The sequence below is a fragment of the Sinocyclocheilus anshuiensis genome, unplaced genomic scaffold (genome assembly GCF_001515605.1).
Source record: "Sinocyclocheilus anshuiensis isolate Anshui unplaced genomic scaffold, SAMN03320099.WGS_v1.1 scaffold585, whole genome shotgun sequence".
NCBI lineage: Eukaryota > Metazoa > Chordata > Actinopteri > Cypriniformes > Cyprinidae > Sinocyclocheilus > Sinocyclocheilus anshuiensis.
In genome coordinates this window covers 1-15,748 of record NW_015539861.1, presented here as the reverse complement: position 1 = coordinate 15,748, position 15,748 = coordinate 1, and the positions used below count along the sequence as shown (strand labels likewise).

Below are 15,748 nucleotides of genomic sequence, written 5' to 3'. Positions count from 1 at the left end.
ATATATAAATAAAAATGACTCGTATCGTGATATAAGACTTTGGTCATATTGTCGACCCCTAATCATTTGTTTTGAATGTATTTTCTTCATGCAGACGGACTGACCTGCGGTCTCCTTCATCTTCATGAGGATAAAAGCTCCAGCCTGACTGGGAGAGTACAGTTTACCGTGGGCTTCCAGCCAGGCGTCTCCGTTAGACGCACGCACGATCTTATAGGGCACATTTTTCCTGTCAATCACAGCAAAGATCATCACTTAAATAAAACCTATATAACACTTAAATATATAAAGGGGCTGAAATTTTGCAATCAGATGTCTTACAAATCTTTCTGAACTTCAGCGTCATCATAGCGGCGTCCGATCAGGCGTTTAGTAGCATAGAGCGTGTTGTTGGGGTTGGTGACAGCCTGGCGTTTGGCCGGCATTCCCACGAGCCTCTCTGCATCAGCTGTGAAGGCCACCACTGACGGCGTCGTCCTCGCTCCCTCGGCGTTCTCCAGCACCTGTTACATCACAACTCAACTCAACAGCGTTCTCACTAAATGCGAGTTAAGCAGACAGTAGTAGTGATGGCTTACAACTAGGGCTGGGACAATAAATCGATGCATCACGATTCGTGGATCGATTCTGAGATTAAATCTCTTTTGTAAATTTAATAAGAATATGCAGTGTTTTTATTCATTTGATTACTTTATACAATGTATGTAACATTTCTTAAATTATTTGTTCTAATGTAGTTTTTTGTCCTATTGCTTGTAATTAGTTTCTTATTTAAATCGCTGACTGTTTACTTGTCTTCAGTGAACTTGAGTTTTGTTTTTAAGGCTAGTATTAGTTTTTTGTGATACTGACACTGATGACAAGAATTATGACATTCTTGTATCACAGATACCTTATTTAAAGCAAAACATAACTATCGTGAAATACATCGTTTTATATATATCTAGGCTAGTTTTTAACCGCACACTCAAATGCTCACGAAGAAGAGCGCTTGTGCGTTCGGCTGAGTAATGTAAGGGTTTAAATGTACTGGCACATCGGCTTTTATGATGCGAGATTAATGTAAACACAGCCCACTGTGAACATCCTTGTAATTCGCTTCAACCTTTTCGAACTTTATGAATGATTATTTTAGGGTTAAATGGTGCGTGTGTAAGGAACTGGAAGCAAGCAGAATACGGCTATTTCTAAAGCACGCAGTGCCATCTGCTGTTAAAAACTAAGCTCAGAATCAATTTAAGAGAGAATCGCGATGCCTTCGGAAAATCTCAGAATCGATGCAGAATCATTTCTCGATTCGCGATGCATCGAATTATTGTCCCAGCCCTACTTACAACTGAACTGAAATCAGTTCAAAACTGATATAATAGCCGAATAATGACACAATTGTCTTTTTAGAGATGCTTTACAGCAGAATCTGAATACATCCAATAATTGGGTTTCTAAGGCTGCATGACAATGGTTAAGCTCTTAAATCAAGATTAGTGTCATTTTAAATTTTCTTTTACATTTCTTCAGAATTTAAGCATTTTCAAAAAATCACAAATCAAAAGATTGATGAATGGTGTGCGTGTGAGAAAGTGTGTGTGTGTGTGTGTGTGCGTGCGTGTGAAAGTGTGTGTGAGAGAGAGTGTGAGTGTATGTGTGCGTGCGTGAGAGTGCGAGTGTGTGCGCGTGAGTGAGTGTGTGTATGGTTGCCAGGTTGGGAAGATCAAGTAAACCACTGGGCAGAAAATCTATTGATTTAAGAGCAAAGCTCTGATTGGGGGATTTTAAACTAATGAAATCTGGCAACTGCAACCATAAAAGCAAATGGAAATTTTCAGTATAAATAACCAGTGAATTAAAATACATTTTATCATGCAGCCCTATGTGTTTCCATAAAATATTCTGCTATTTTACTGTTTATCAGCGTGAAGCTGCTTTAAGACACTTTAGAAATAGAGGTGACCTGACTGATTCTTCCTAGTGGCTGAAGGTTCATTCAGGTTTGTTCATGGTTTGTTCTCATGCATAAATGTGAAATGTTGCAATTTTCAAAACTGCAGGCGGGTCCAGTTGTGTGTCCCATGTCTCAAGAGTATGATATTGAAGACATAGTGTGTCGATATGTACAGCTTCAGTAAATACGGCGTATATACTCAATTATGGTGAATCCAGATGTGTCAGAGCCAACGGAAGTCTGCAGAAAGCTTTAGTCTGGCCTTTTAGCCGCTTTACTGACAGGATCCATGAGAACAGATTTGTTTTACACAATTCTGAATATTTTATGTTAAGGTTAACATTAAACATCTGATCAAGGACACATTGGTGACAGCTCATTCTACCACCTTTTTGGTCACCAGGTCTAATCTTTAACCACTGAATGTGAGCAAGCTGCAGCTCACCTTTGCTTGTTTCCCCTCCATCACAGCCACGCAGGAGTTGGTGGTTCCCAGATCAATGCCGACGACAGCGCCTCTGATCGCCTCCGACCTGAAACACCATCAGCAGCTCAGACACTCGCTCACGGACCTTCAGCGATCACGGGATGCTCTTAAACCCGCTAATACTCACGCATAATGACGTCTGGCTGCAGTCTGGAGGGTCTGCCGAGTCAATCCACTCCAACAAGCCTGAGAAAAAAAATAGACAAGTGGCTCATTTAGAAAACTGGCACTAGAATATAACATCGATTGAAAATAATAAATAATAAGGGGTTAGTGTGCAATGAGTCACATCAGATTGTGCAAAGAGCCAGAACTCTATAGAGTTAAGTCTGACCATGTGGTTTAATGGCATGTTGATGCAAAGAGAATCACGTGGATTGCAGTACCGGTCTAATATAATGGCAACATCACTGCACACATACTGGAACGATACAGAATTGCATAAAGGGTGGGAAAAATAAGCTTTGTGTGTGTGTGTGTGAGTGAGTGTGTGTGAGTGTGTGAGTGAGTGAGTGTGAGTGAGTGTGAGAGTGTGAGAGTGTGAGTGAGTGAGTGAGAGAGTGTGTGTGAGTGAATGAGTGAGTGTGAGAGTGTGTGTGAGTGAGTGAGTGAGTGAGTGAGTGAGTGAGTGTGAGCGAGTGAGTGTGAGCGAGTGAGTGTGAGCGAGTGAGTGTGAGCGAGTGAGTGTGAGCGAGTGAGTGTGAGCGAGTGAGTGTGAGCGAGTGAGTGTGAGCGAGTGAGTGTGAGCGAGTGAGTGTGAGCGAGTGAGTGTGAGCGAGTGAGTGTGAGCGAGTGAGTGTGAGCGAGTGAGTGTGAGCGAGTGAGTGTGAGCGAGTGAGTGTGAGCGAGTGAGTGTGAGCGAGTGAGTGTGAGCGAGTGAGTGTGAGCGAGTGAGTGTGAGCGAGTGAGTGTGAGCGAGTGAGTGTGAGCGAGTGAGTGTGAGCGAGTGAGTGTGAGCGAGTGAGTGTGAGCGAGTGAGTGTGAGCGAGTGAGTGTGAGCGAGTGAGTGTGAGCGAGTGAGTGTGAGCGAGTGAGTGTGAGCGAGTGAGTGTGAGCGAGTGAGTGTGAGCGAGTGAGTGTGAGCGAGTGAGTGTGAGCGAGTGAGTGTGAGCGAGTGAGTGTGAGCGAGTGAGTGTGAGCGAGTGAGTGTGAGCGAGTGAGTGTGAGCGAGTGAGTGTGAGCGAGTGAGTGTGAGCGAGTGAGTGTGAGCGAGTGAGTGTGAGCGAGTGAGTGTGAGCGAGTGAGTGTGAGCGAGTGAGTGTGAGCGAGTGAGTGTGAGCGAGTGAGTGTGAGCGAGTGAGTGTGAGCGAGTGAGTGTGAGCGAGTGAGTGTGAGCGAGTGAGTGTGAGCGAGTGAGTGTGAGCGAGTGAGTGTGAGCGAGTGAGTGTGAGCGAGTGAGTGTGAGCGAGTGAGTGTGAGCGAGTGAGTGTGAGCGAGTGAGTGTGAGCGAGTGAGTGTGAGCGAGTGAGTGTGAGCGAGTGAGTGTGAGCGAGTGAGTGTGAGCGAGTGAGTGTGAGCGAGTGAGTGTGAGCGAGTGAGTGTGAGCGAGTGAGTGTGAGCGAGTGAGTGTGAGCGAGTGAGTGTGAGCGAGTGAGTGTGAGCGAGTGAGTGTGAGCGAGTGAGTGTGAGCGAGTGAGTGTGAGCGAGTGAGTGTGAGCGAGTGAGTGTGAGCGAGTGAGTGTGAGCGAGTGAGTGTGAGCGAGTGAGTGTGAGCGAGTGAGTGTGAGCGAGTGAGTGTGAGCGAGTGAGTGTGAGCGAGTGAGTGTGAGCGAGTGAGTGTGAGCGAGTGAGTGTGAGCGAGTGAGTGTGAGCGAGTGAGTGTGAGCGAGTGAGTGTGAGCGAGTGAGTGTGAGCGAGTGAGTGTGAGCGAGTGAGTGTGAGCGAGTGAGTGTGAGCGAGTGAGTGTGAGCGAGTGAGTGTGAGCGAGTGAGTGAGTGAGTGAGTGAGTGTGTGAGAGAGAGTGAGTGTGAGCGAGTGAGTGTGAGCGAGTGAGTGAGTGTGTGAGAGAGTGTGAGTGTGTGAGAGAGTGTGAGCGAGTGAGTGTGAGCGAGTGAGTGTGTGAGCGAGTGAGCGAGTGTGTGAGCGAGTGAGCGAGTGTGTGAGCGAGTGAGCGAGTGTGTGAGAGAGTGTGAGTGAGTGAGTGAGTGAGTGAGTGAGTGAATTTTTTTGCGTTCTCTCTCTCTCTCTCTCTCTCTCTCTCTCTCTCTGGTTGTTATTATTATAGCTATTCATATTTGTAGTAGTAGTTTCGAATTTTTACAATTTATGTATAATTATGATATATAATATTTATGTTGAAAAATCATAAATACTATTGTCATATTATATTATTGGGCTATCAGTCACATTTTACATTCATTGATGTGAATTTACGAACCAAGCCTTTTTCCGCTGTTGATATGCATCTGTTTACTTCGGAGTAGTCTGGAGGCCTACATATCACATTTTAATCTGGACTAAAACGTACCAGAAAAAAACAAAAAAAACATATATATATATATATATATATATATATATAACATTTCTTAATTATTTGTTCATGTTTTTGCAGTCCTCAATCTAAAGTTTAAAACTATTAATTATTTGTAAATGTTTCTAAACGTTTACTAATCTTTTAGTACATATTAAGACACATTTTCCATGTCATCTCAATGGAAAAAAGTGTCCCAAATGACCTGAATTCATCCTATTTACACAGTGTTGGGGGTAACGCATTACAAGTAACGCGAGTTACGTAATCAGATTACTTTTTTCAAGTAACTAGTAAAGTACGCAAAAGTAACGTAACGCATTACTTTCCATAAAAAGTAACTAAGTAACGTAATTAGTTACTTTTTGTATGGAGTAACGCAGTATTGTAATGCATTACTTTTAAAAGTAACTTTCCCCAACACTGATCTTTACTAATCATTTATTAATTAGTTGTTCATGTTTTTGCAGTACCCAGTCTAAAGTGGAAACTGTTCATCATTTTAAATGTTTATAAACTTTTACTATTAATCATTTAGTACTTTTTAACTAGTGTAACAATGACTGTGTAAAGGGTGGTTAGTTAAGTTTATTATCCATTTTTCTTTTATGCCAAAAATCATTAGGATATTAAGTAAAGATCATGTTCCATGAAGATATTTTGTAAATTTCCTACCGTAAATATATCAAAACTTAATTTTTTATTAGTAATATGCATTGCTAAGAACTTCATTTGGACAACTTTAAAGATGATTTTCTCAATATTTAGATTTTTTTGCACCCTCAGATTCCAGATTTTCAAATAGTTATATCTCAGCCAAATATTGTCCTATCCTAACAAACCATACATCAATGAAAAGCTCATTTATTCAGCTCTCAAATGATGCGTAAATCTCAATTTCACAAAATTGACACTTAAGACTGGTTTTGTGCTCCAGGGTCACATATGTTTGCGACAGACATAATAACAAATAATTTTAAATTGGGTGCAAAACAAGTTTTTGTTGCCTCAACACTCAGATACTATATCCTTAAATAGAGGATATTCCTTGACTCAAACATCAACAGAAGAGAACAAATACATTTTAAGAAAATACTTGTTCATTTATTAAATCAATGCGATATAAACAGATTGAACCGTGTCCCCTTATAGTAATCAAATTGACTCCTGTACACTGTTGACCACTTTAACCAACCCTTAAACCTACCCATACCACTTACAAACTGTCAGTTGTATGCATTTTAATTTACATTACATCTTGATTGATTAACAGATCATTATTTAATGTTTAATAAATTCATTAGTAAACATTGACAAGCACATTATCTTATATTTCTAGCTATGAGAATATATATTAACTAATGATTTGTTAAGCATTGTGTAATTTGTGTTAATGATTTATTAATGAAAGGTATTATAAAGTGTTACCCATTATAGTCCTTCACGTCCGCTGTGATCTCAAAACTCTGGGCATTTGATGATAGCTAGAATATCAAAATCAACTGCAGGAGGCAGATCCTTTTCCTATTTAGTGCCCAAACTCTGGAACAATCTACCTAACCTTAATCTACCTAATCTAGATTAAAGACCCATCTCTTTAACCTGGTTTACACATAACACACTATCACATTTCTAATATTCAAATCTGTTAAATGATTGTTAGGCTGCATTAATTAGGTCAACCGGAACCGGGAACACTTCCCATAACACCCGATGTACTTGCTACATCGCTAGAAGAATGGCATCTACGCTAATATTAGTCTGTTTCTCTCTTATTCCGACGTCACCAGAGCCACCAGATCCAGTCTGTATCCAGATCAGATGGTGGACCAGCACAACATCTACAGCCCTGAATGTCAGCGGAGAGCATGTCAACTAGCCCTAGAGACAGATCCCCTGTGAAGACCTAGTTCGCCGTCGGCACAATTCCTCAGCAAAGGCCACGAGAACCAGACGAGTCCTCTGCACAATCTGACTTGTGGTGCAGCCTGGAATTAAACCACACCATGCTGGTTTTGTCTGGTCAGAGGAGAACTGGACCCAGACTGAGCCTGGTTTCTCCCAAGGTTTTTCTCCATTTCTGTCACCAATGGAGTTTTGGTTCCTTGCCGATGTCGCCTTTGGCTTGCTTAGTTGGGGACACTTAATTTCTGGCAACATTGATTGCACAGATACTATTTGAACTGAACTAAGCTGGACGATGCATCACTGAATCAATGATGAACTGAATTCAACTGAAAAATTGAGTGTTTACTATTATCTTCTTGCATTATCAGCACATTATTTTCCTGTTTAACACTGTAAAGGTGACTTGACTTCATAAACCTCTGCTCCACTAACAGGGTGGTGGAAGACCTTTCTCATCTTTGCTATACTGATCATAAGAGGGGACTGTTGCTTCCAGAGAGCCGTAGCTCAATCTTACGCTTTCCTACGAGAAGGGATCATGCTGGTGGATTAAGTTGATGGGGTGCCTTGAGACTGGGTTGGAATGACTGGAGAGGCTTGAGATGTGGACTGGTCACTTATAGCTGGAGAATCTCAGTAAGAATCTGTTCATGCTTGTGAATGGCATTGGCTTGGCCAGAGAGCATAGTTAGGATGCATTCCATATCAGAGGGAGGAGTCGATTCTTCTGCGGAGTCCACTTCCATGGTTCAGTCATGCTGTAAATGTTGGTGTGAGGTGTAGTGATTAGTGCCTGAGGTTTCCCAGTCAGGGAAGCTACTTTCGGTCTCTGGTCTACTGGGGATGACAGTCTGCAAACAAAGAGGCTCAGATGACTTGAAGAAGGCAGTCTTTACTTGCTCTTAGTCTACAAATAGAAACATGAGAGGAAGCCATGCTTCCACAAATAAACATAAAGAAGGGAAAATAAAAACAAAGTCTTGTGTAGTATTAAGGTGGTGCACAATGCCTGATGAGTACTTTTTAATTATTTATCAGTCATATACGTTGAGAAATTATGTACTGATAAAGGGATTTAAGTAGGGTGACCATACGTGCCATTTTCCCAGGACGCGTCCTGGCCAGGATTTCTATATTGCCTAAAATATCTAGGTTTTGGCTTTGTTTGCGTGTGCAGACCGATCGGTGTATGACATCAAAATACCTCGAGAGCATTTTGAAAGCATAAGGAACCGTATGTATGGTATTTTATGATATCATACACCGATAGGTCTGCACACGCAAACAAAGCCAAAACCTAGATATTTTAGGCAATATAGAAATCCTGGCCTGGGAAAATGGCACGTATGGTCACCCTAATTTAAGGTTACATGCCTGTAACAATTAGTGATGTTCGGTTCTTGAACGAATCGTTATTTTGAGCCGGTTCTCAGGAAGTAACCGGTTGAGCCGGTTCACAAATCGAACTGAATCGAACTTTAGTTCCGGGTTGATGACGCAGGACACACAGCCGAAGTAGCACGTCCAACTCAAAAAGAATAGAATAAGCCGGTTCAACCAACTGTCGAAGTTTGCCGAGGATTACCGAAGATTCTGATGAGTTGACGATACTGTGCAAACCTGAGGCGCGTACTGGAAATATGCTCGTTTATTATGACTGTTATTAATTTACATTTGAAAAAAACCTGCAAAAACCTTTCTGTCGAGTGATGTAAATAAATTTTACATTAGTTTATTGTGCATGCATATTATATTTAAAGTTGCTTAAGCAAAATCAAGGAGTTTATAAGACTGGTTTATTCATTCTTTATACTGTACACGTAAAACATATCCGCGTTTGTGCATCAATGTCTGTAATGTGTGAAACTTTACATTATTTTAAAAGTTGTTGAAAAACTGTTGCTTCAATATGGCAATAATCAGCAATATGCTTTCACACAAATAACCTTATTTTTGAATGTTTCAATATGTGTTGACACAAATGACTTATTTGAAATTTTCATTGATACAACATGGAGTTGTTAGAAAAGAAATGCGTAGAGACGTTATTGCTTGATGGCGTCAGGAACCGATGAATCGGCTTTTTGAGCCGGTTCAATGAGCCGATCTGTCTGAAAAGAACCGGTTCGCGGAAATGAATCGGACTTTGCATCACTAGTAACAATCAGTCCACTGAAGGCGAGTTGAAGTGAGAACCCAAGTGCAGTTTATTTTCACAAAGACAAAACATAATCCAAAAGACTTGACTGGAACAGACTTGACTAGGCATGATCAGACTTGAATCATACAGACTTGACTTGGCACAAACAGACTCACCGACAGCAGGTTACAACATCAAAGCTAGACCAAGAACAAAGGCAACATTAGGGCTATTTATATCAAACAATAATTTTTCATTGATATAACATTGCATTGAGTTGTTAGAAAAGAAATGCGTAGAGACGTTATTGCTTGATGACATCAGGAACCGATGAATCGGCTTTTTGAGCCGGTTAAATGAGCCGATCTGTCCGAAAAGAACCGGTTCGCGGAAATGAATCGGACTTTGCATCACTACTGAACGGCAAGTTGAAGAACCCATGTGCAGTTTATTTAACATAACGACAAAACATAATCCAAAAAGACTTGACTTGAACAGGCTTGACTTGGCATGGACAGACTTGACAAAAACAGACTAGACTCACCGACAGCAGGTTACAACATTAAAGCTAGACCAAGAACAAAGGCAACATGAGGGCTATTTATATCAAACAATGAGGGTCACATGACAAGAACCAACCAATGAGAAACAAGACACATGAACCAATCAGAACATAACACACAGACAAGGGAATCACATGACAGAACATGACTGTGGCCAAACTACAAAATAAGACATGAAAACTATGAACAAGAAACAAACCCAAACCCCACGTTACAATGCCAAAAAGGGGATCATACTGGAGCTTGAAGTTCTGATACCTCATTATATTTTTTCTTTCATAATTAGTAATAGTGGTAACTAACTAACCTTACCAATCTCCATGGACAATGATTAATAGAAGAGTTTCTTGCATATGCTATTTCCATCCCTGAGGCCGAGTGCATGAGTGTGGTCTATATTTGACACCCGAGTGTTTGGTTCTCCCGTTTACTGTGGAGTCAGCTGTGTGCGATGGACAGACTGTAATGTGAGATGCACCTTATACCTACCCAGACAACCTGCAGTCAAGCTGGTGAATCTCTTTAGCAATAGCCCAGTCTGAGTGCCTGTCCCCACTTCTCTTGACTTGCTGCAAGAGGACCTTGTATTCCTGCTCATGTTTAATGGACAGACATTACATGGCTGTGCCAAAAATAAATCTGGCTTCAATGCTGATAGAGAAACATCTGTTCAAAGGTGCTACACTTCCATTCCACTCTTCAAAAAAAGCTATATCCTAGATTTTTTGTTGTTGTTGTTGTTGAGAAAATACAATATTCAGAATACTGTGTATAGCAATCAAATTTGTTATAGTACTAAAAAAACAAAGTGCATTTGAATGCAGTCTTTGGTGTAGAGTTCCATATGTTTATCATATGCAGTTTAAGTGGTTTATCTTGTTGTTATCTGTCTGTATGGGTTTTGGAGTTGCTACATTATGATTCTTTGGAGTTCTTGATGTTTCACTTTAGGTTCTGCAAAGAGTTCGGATTCAATCTTTACAGCACCATTACATTGCTGATTTTTATGGAAGCCCGTTTCTGCCATCTCCATGGACAATGATTAATAGAAGAGTTTCTTGCATATGCTATTTCCATCCCTGAGGCCGAGTGCATGAGTGTGGTCTATATTTGACACCCGAGTGTTTGGTTCTCCCGTTTACTGTGGAGTCAGCTGTGTGCGATGGACAGACTGTAATGTGAGATGCACCTTATACCTACCCAGACAACATGCAGTCAAGCTGGTGAATCTCTTTACCAATAGCCCAGTCTGAGTGCCTGTCCCCACTTCTCCATTTCTTTCACTGGGTAGAAGACTTCCAGTCAAAGAGGGGGGCAAACAAGACTTGCTGTGCACTCTCTTCGAGAGGGGAAGAGTGCAACAAGGTGGGATTCTGTCTTCCTAACGTCCTTTAACCTTGGTGTTATCAGCCCAGGGGAATTTGCAGTGGCCCCTCCACACTAAGAGGATACACCGGTAAGGCTCCAGCTTGTGAAACAGGTGCACTGGTGGGACCCATGCAAAGAAATAGTTTTTCATAGCTTGAGAGGTGGCAAATTAGTTGCTTATATAAACTCACAATTGCGAGTTATAAAGTCAGAATTGAGAGATATAAACTCGCAATTCTGAGAACATCAGTCTTTTTCCCCCCTCAAAATTGGACTTTAACTCACAATTGCGAGTTTGTATCTCTCAATTCTGACTTTATAACTCGCAATTGTGAGTTTATATCTCACAATTATGTGAAAAAAAGTCAGAATTGTGAGATAAAAAGTCGAAATTACCTTTTTTAATTTTTTTATTCAGTGGTGGAAACGGGCTTCCATAGAGATGGCACTTTCAAAGGGGTGAAAGATTTATCCCACACCATGTGTTTCTAAATGCAACACACTGAAGGCACAACCAAATTAGCCCAGGGAGCTGCTCGGGTTTCGTTGCTTCACTCTATTGAGCACCAGTGAAAGGACAGGAGAGGGGTTAGACTCATAGCATTGCTACCAGTCAACAATCTGTTTACAAATCTTGCTCAAGTATAAATAAAGCAGAAGAGTTTAAGAATGCAGAAATGACAAAGATTTTTCAGTGGTGCTTTTTGTGGTGGTATTTTTTTTTTCTGTGCTTTATATAAACGGTCTACTGTATACCTCAGTTTTTTATGTAATGGTTGTGTATTAAAGCTGATGTGTGAGGCTTCAAGAACAGATACCACAAATTCACTGCTAGTGCAAATTGTTATTAGTGCATTAAGACAAAATCTTGCAATCAACAAATGTATTTAAACAAATGAACATAATGAATCACTCATGCCCTTCTGTTGTCTCATTATTTCTGATTTCTTGAATTTTATAGTGCCTCCTGCTGGGCTCATCCACACTCTTTGGAGATACTGGAAACATGGCACAGTAAGAGAGGGGGGAAAACATACTGTGCTTTTAAAGAAATATTTCACCCAAAAATAACAACTCTGTCAATATTTACTCACTCTAAAGACATTTAAAACCTGTATGACTTTATTTACTCTGTGGACTACAAAACTAAAAATGATGAAAACTGTGCAGGTTACTTTTTTCATGCAGTTACAACGAACAAGTGTTAAAGCTTTCATAGCAAGGTATAAGTAGTTCAAGTACTTCAAGATGTAAATTTCAGCCTGTCTCTTGCATAAAGCAACTGTATGGCTTCAGAAGACTTGAAATATATTGTATTGTATCATCCACTTTCATATACTTTTATGGTACTTTTTATTATTTAAGCTTGAAAACTTCAGTATATCATCATCATCATCAAAAAAAAAAAGAAAAAAAAAGTGACCAGCACAGTTAAATACTATGGCAAAGTAGTTCCTCACTGTGCAATACCATTTAATATAAACCTACTAACAACTAATTCCATCTTTAATTTAAAGTCAACACTTAGTTATATGTGCATTTTAAAGGGGTCATATGATGTTGCTAAAAAGAACATTATTTTGTGTATTTGGTGAAATGAAATGTGTTTATGCGGTTTAAGGTTCAAAAAACACATTATTTTCCACATACTGTACATTATTGTTTCTCCTCTATGCCCCGCCTTTCTGAAACGCGTCGATTTTTACAAAGCGCAACTTTACAGATCTTCTTTATGCACCAAGAGCTTGTAACACTCCAAAGACAAAGGAAAAATTGAAATTGCATCATATGACCCCTTTAAATGTTTATGTAGCTTTGAATATCTTAGAACCATTATTAGAACCATTTTTTTGTTATAAACTTTATGAAGCTGTGTTCTAACTCTTTCAGGATTCAGAAAAAAACCTCAACTATGTCCCTAACTATATCATCATGCTCCCGTGACACATCCTCCTCCTCCTCATCTTCATCATCATCATCATCTTCTGCTACAATACAGCAGAGGCACTCAAGTTTAGTACAGCCTGTCTGCATTAGTCCTCAAATGGTACGATCAAAAATACATAACATGAATAAGTCTTTCATTAAGACCTGAAAAGTAGTCAAGTTTTGCAACATAAAATTGTGCCTTCAAATCACAAACCTTTTTTTTTTTTTTCACAAAGCTACATGCATATACACACTCCACATTTCAGTTCATTTGATTTATGTTGCTCAACTATTGAGCAGCTGTCATACTGTTATAATGGAGCTAAAAGAAGTAGTATGTTGATCTGCCAGTCATGGGTTTCTGATGTGGAGAACTCATGCAGATGCATAATGAAATTATGCATTTAATAGTTAATGACCAAACGGATCTGTTTTGCTATTGTGCTATTCATGTTTTTATAAAAGTTTACAATGATGTAACAGATGATAAAATGAAATAAATCTTTTTGATCAGGTTAGATACTGATTATTAATCATTCAAAGCCCTTTCTTGTCCTGGTCACTCACTCTCAGAAAAAAAGGTACAAAAGCTGTCACTGTGGCGGTACCTTTCCAAAATGTTCTAAAATGTACCATTTAGGTGCCAATATGAACACTTAGGTAAAATACGTACCTTTAAGGTACTAAAATGCACGCTTTAGGGGTAAATAAAGTATACAATTGTGTACATTTTGAAAGGGTACCGCCCCAGAGACACCTTTTGTACCTTTTTTTTTTTATTTTTCTGAAAGTGTACTTAACCAGCTCAACTGTGTCTTCATCTGACTGTGCAAGTATGAAACAGTAGATTATGTTTTTAACCACATTCAAGCATTGAACTTGATGTGATGCGTGGTATTTAAAGAGAGCAATCTCACACACATCCACCATTTTTACTCTTTTGTCCTTTTACGGCCACTTCCACCAAACAGTCAAAAAAGAACTCCCTTGCTTGGTCAGTTTTTCGCGGGCAAGTTCACTACTGTAAATTGATTTACAGTAGTGAGGAAATATAGTAGTGACCGTATATTTTCCCATAATCCTTTGCTGTTTACGGTCAAATACTGTATACACATTTTACAGTATCTTACTGTACATATTACAGTAAAATACTGTTCAAATTACAAAAATCGGTTACAGTGTGAAGCACAGTGAGTTGTGGGCTGTTATGTGTATGCTACTTCCAGCCTAAACACACATTGTTGATCTGTGTTTTTTTTCAGGTTCAGAACACAAACCAGGGTTCAGGGAATCCCGGAGTGTCTCCAACTTTTGTCAAGGTAATGCAATAATAGCATACTGTATACCTTTATTGACTGGATCAGTATCAGGTTGTGATTTGACATGCTGTGAGCTGTTATTGGTGTGTCTTCAGTGTCTTCATGACGTGAGTACAGTGAAGGGGCAGCTGGTGGTCCTGGAGTGCAGGATCAGAGGAGCTCCTCCGCTGCAGATCTCCTGGTTCAGAGAGAACGAGCAGATCATCGACTCGGCAGACTTCCGGATTCTTAGAAAGAGTGAGTGAGAGCTGGACACAACTCAGACTGATTACAGCATTATTTTACATGTTCTCTGTAGTCTATATGACACGTGCGTTATATACCATGTCTTCTGAACCCATACGATAGCTTTGATCAAAACTGAAGTTGTTTCTTTTGCATTCAGAATTCAAAATAGCAAAAAAAAATGATGTTTGGCATCATTGACATCTATGCGCTATTTTTAACCAGAAAACAGAATGTGCAAAAAAAAAATTTTAAAACAGCACATAGTTGTGGATTTTCAATACTTTTTATTTTAGTGTGAACTTTTCCTTTAAAAACAATACAATTAACAAGACCATCTTGCTAGTTTCATTACAAACCAATAAACTAAAACTGCTTCTTACTGTATTTGTGTCCTTGTCAGAGGCAAGTTCAGCTTCTGTTCCTGGTGAGTACACATTTATCTCAAAGGAAGGTGCATGAAGGGATTGGAATTATTCTTGTTTTGACAGATAAGCAAACATATTTGTCAAATATTAGGCTTTTAACCCTTCTTTGTTTTATTATAGAGGAATTGTGCACCCTCGTGATCACAGAGGCGTATCCAGAAGATTCTGGAATATTTAAATGCACAGCATCAAATCAGTTTGGAACAGTAACATGCAGTGCTATTCTTGAAGTATATACAGGTACCTTTCTTGTTTGAATTTATGCATGCTTACACGGCACAAACAAACCTAAATCAATTTATGTATATCTTAAGTTATATAAGTAAGTTATATGTTATATATGTTCCATAACATAAGGAATAAAATGCAGAAAAAATAAAAACATGAAGTTTAATTTGATAATACTTTCCACCTCTAATAATAATAATGAAATACTCTGTATTGTAATACAGAAAAACAAGGTAGCATATTCCTACAAATGAATTGATCTATATATATATTTGATCTAACGTTTTTGCTGTCACCATTTTGCAAACAAATATCAGAGTAAGGGAAAGAAAAATAATACAATCAATGTTTAATTATATAATTTTGTTATTTCAAGACCTAGGGGAGGTTTTGGGAGCCGAGGATGAGCCTTCCTCTCTAAGCTCAGCTGGACTAGAGCCGGATGACCAGCCCTTGTTACTACAAGACACACTAATTCCTCCTCCAGAATGGCCTGACAGCTCTGAGGAAGAGACTGCTGCCCCTGTAGCACGGTAGGACATTAATCAGCATTTTAGGCATTGCCAAAATGTTAAGTTGTTGAAGTCAACATGCAATCCAAAGATCAGAGTTAAAATCGATTGGATGGAATTCAAAAACAGCACATATAGGAAAGTAGAGTAATGCTACAAATACATCTGTAAAAATATATATATATATATATATTGTAGTAAATCAGCTCAAAAGGGAAATATTTATGAC

The 15,748-nt window shown here is 39.5% G+C and overlaps 2 protein-coding genes across 2 annotated transcripts in view; one reads left to right on the top strand and one right to left on the bottom strand.

The window, feature by feature from the left end:
* Positions 1-2,687, bottom strand: part of LOC107684916 (stress-70 protein, mitochondrial-like) — a 21,745-nt gene extending 19,058 nt beyond the window's left edge. The window contains exons 1-4 of the mRNA XM_016481297.1: positions 2,557-2,687; positions 2,388-2,475; positions 322-503; positions 105-229 (exon numbers count right to left, since the gene is read on the bottom strand). Of these exons, the coding sequence (XP_016336783.1) occupies positions 105-229; positions 322-503; positions 2,388-2,475; positions 2,557-2,672 (511 nt within the window). The 5' untranslated portion in view covers positions 2,673-2,687. The remainder of the gene's footprint in view (positions 1-104; positions 230-321; positions 504-2,387; positions 2,476-2,556) is intronic.
* Positions 2,688-10,765: 8,078 nt separating this feature from the next.
* Positions 10,766-15,540, top strand: LOC107684926 (palladin-like; the record flags this gene model as incomplete). Its single annotated transcript, XM_016481311.1, has 8 exons — positions 10,766-10,966; positions 11,840-11,892; positions 12,769-12,925; positions 14,070-14,126; positions 14,222-14,363; positions 14,755-14,778; positions 14,900-15,019; positions 15,384-15,540. Coding segments are annotated over exons 2-8 (665 nt in total), but the record flags the coding sequence as incomplete, so codon positions are not given.
* Between the last annotated feature and the right edge of the window lie 208 nt (positions 15,541-15,748).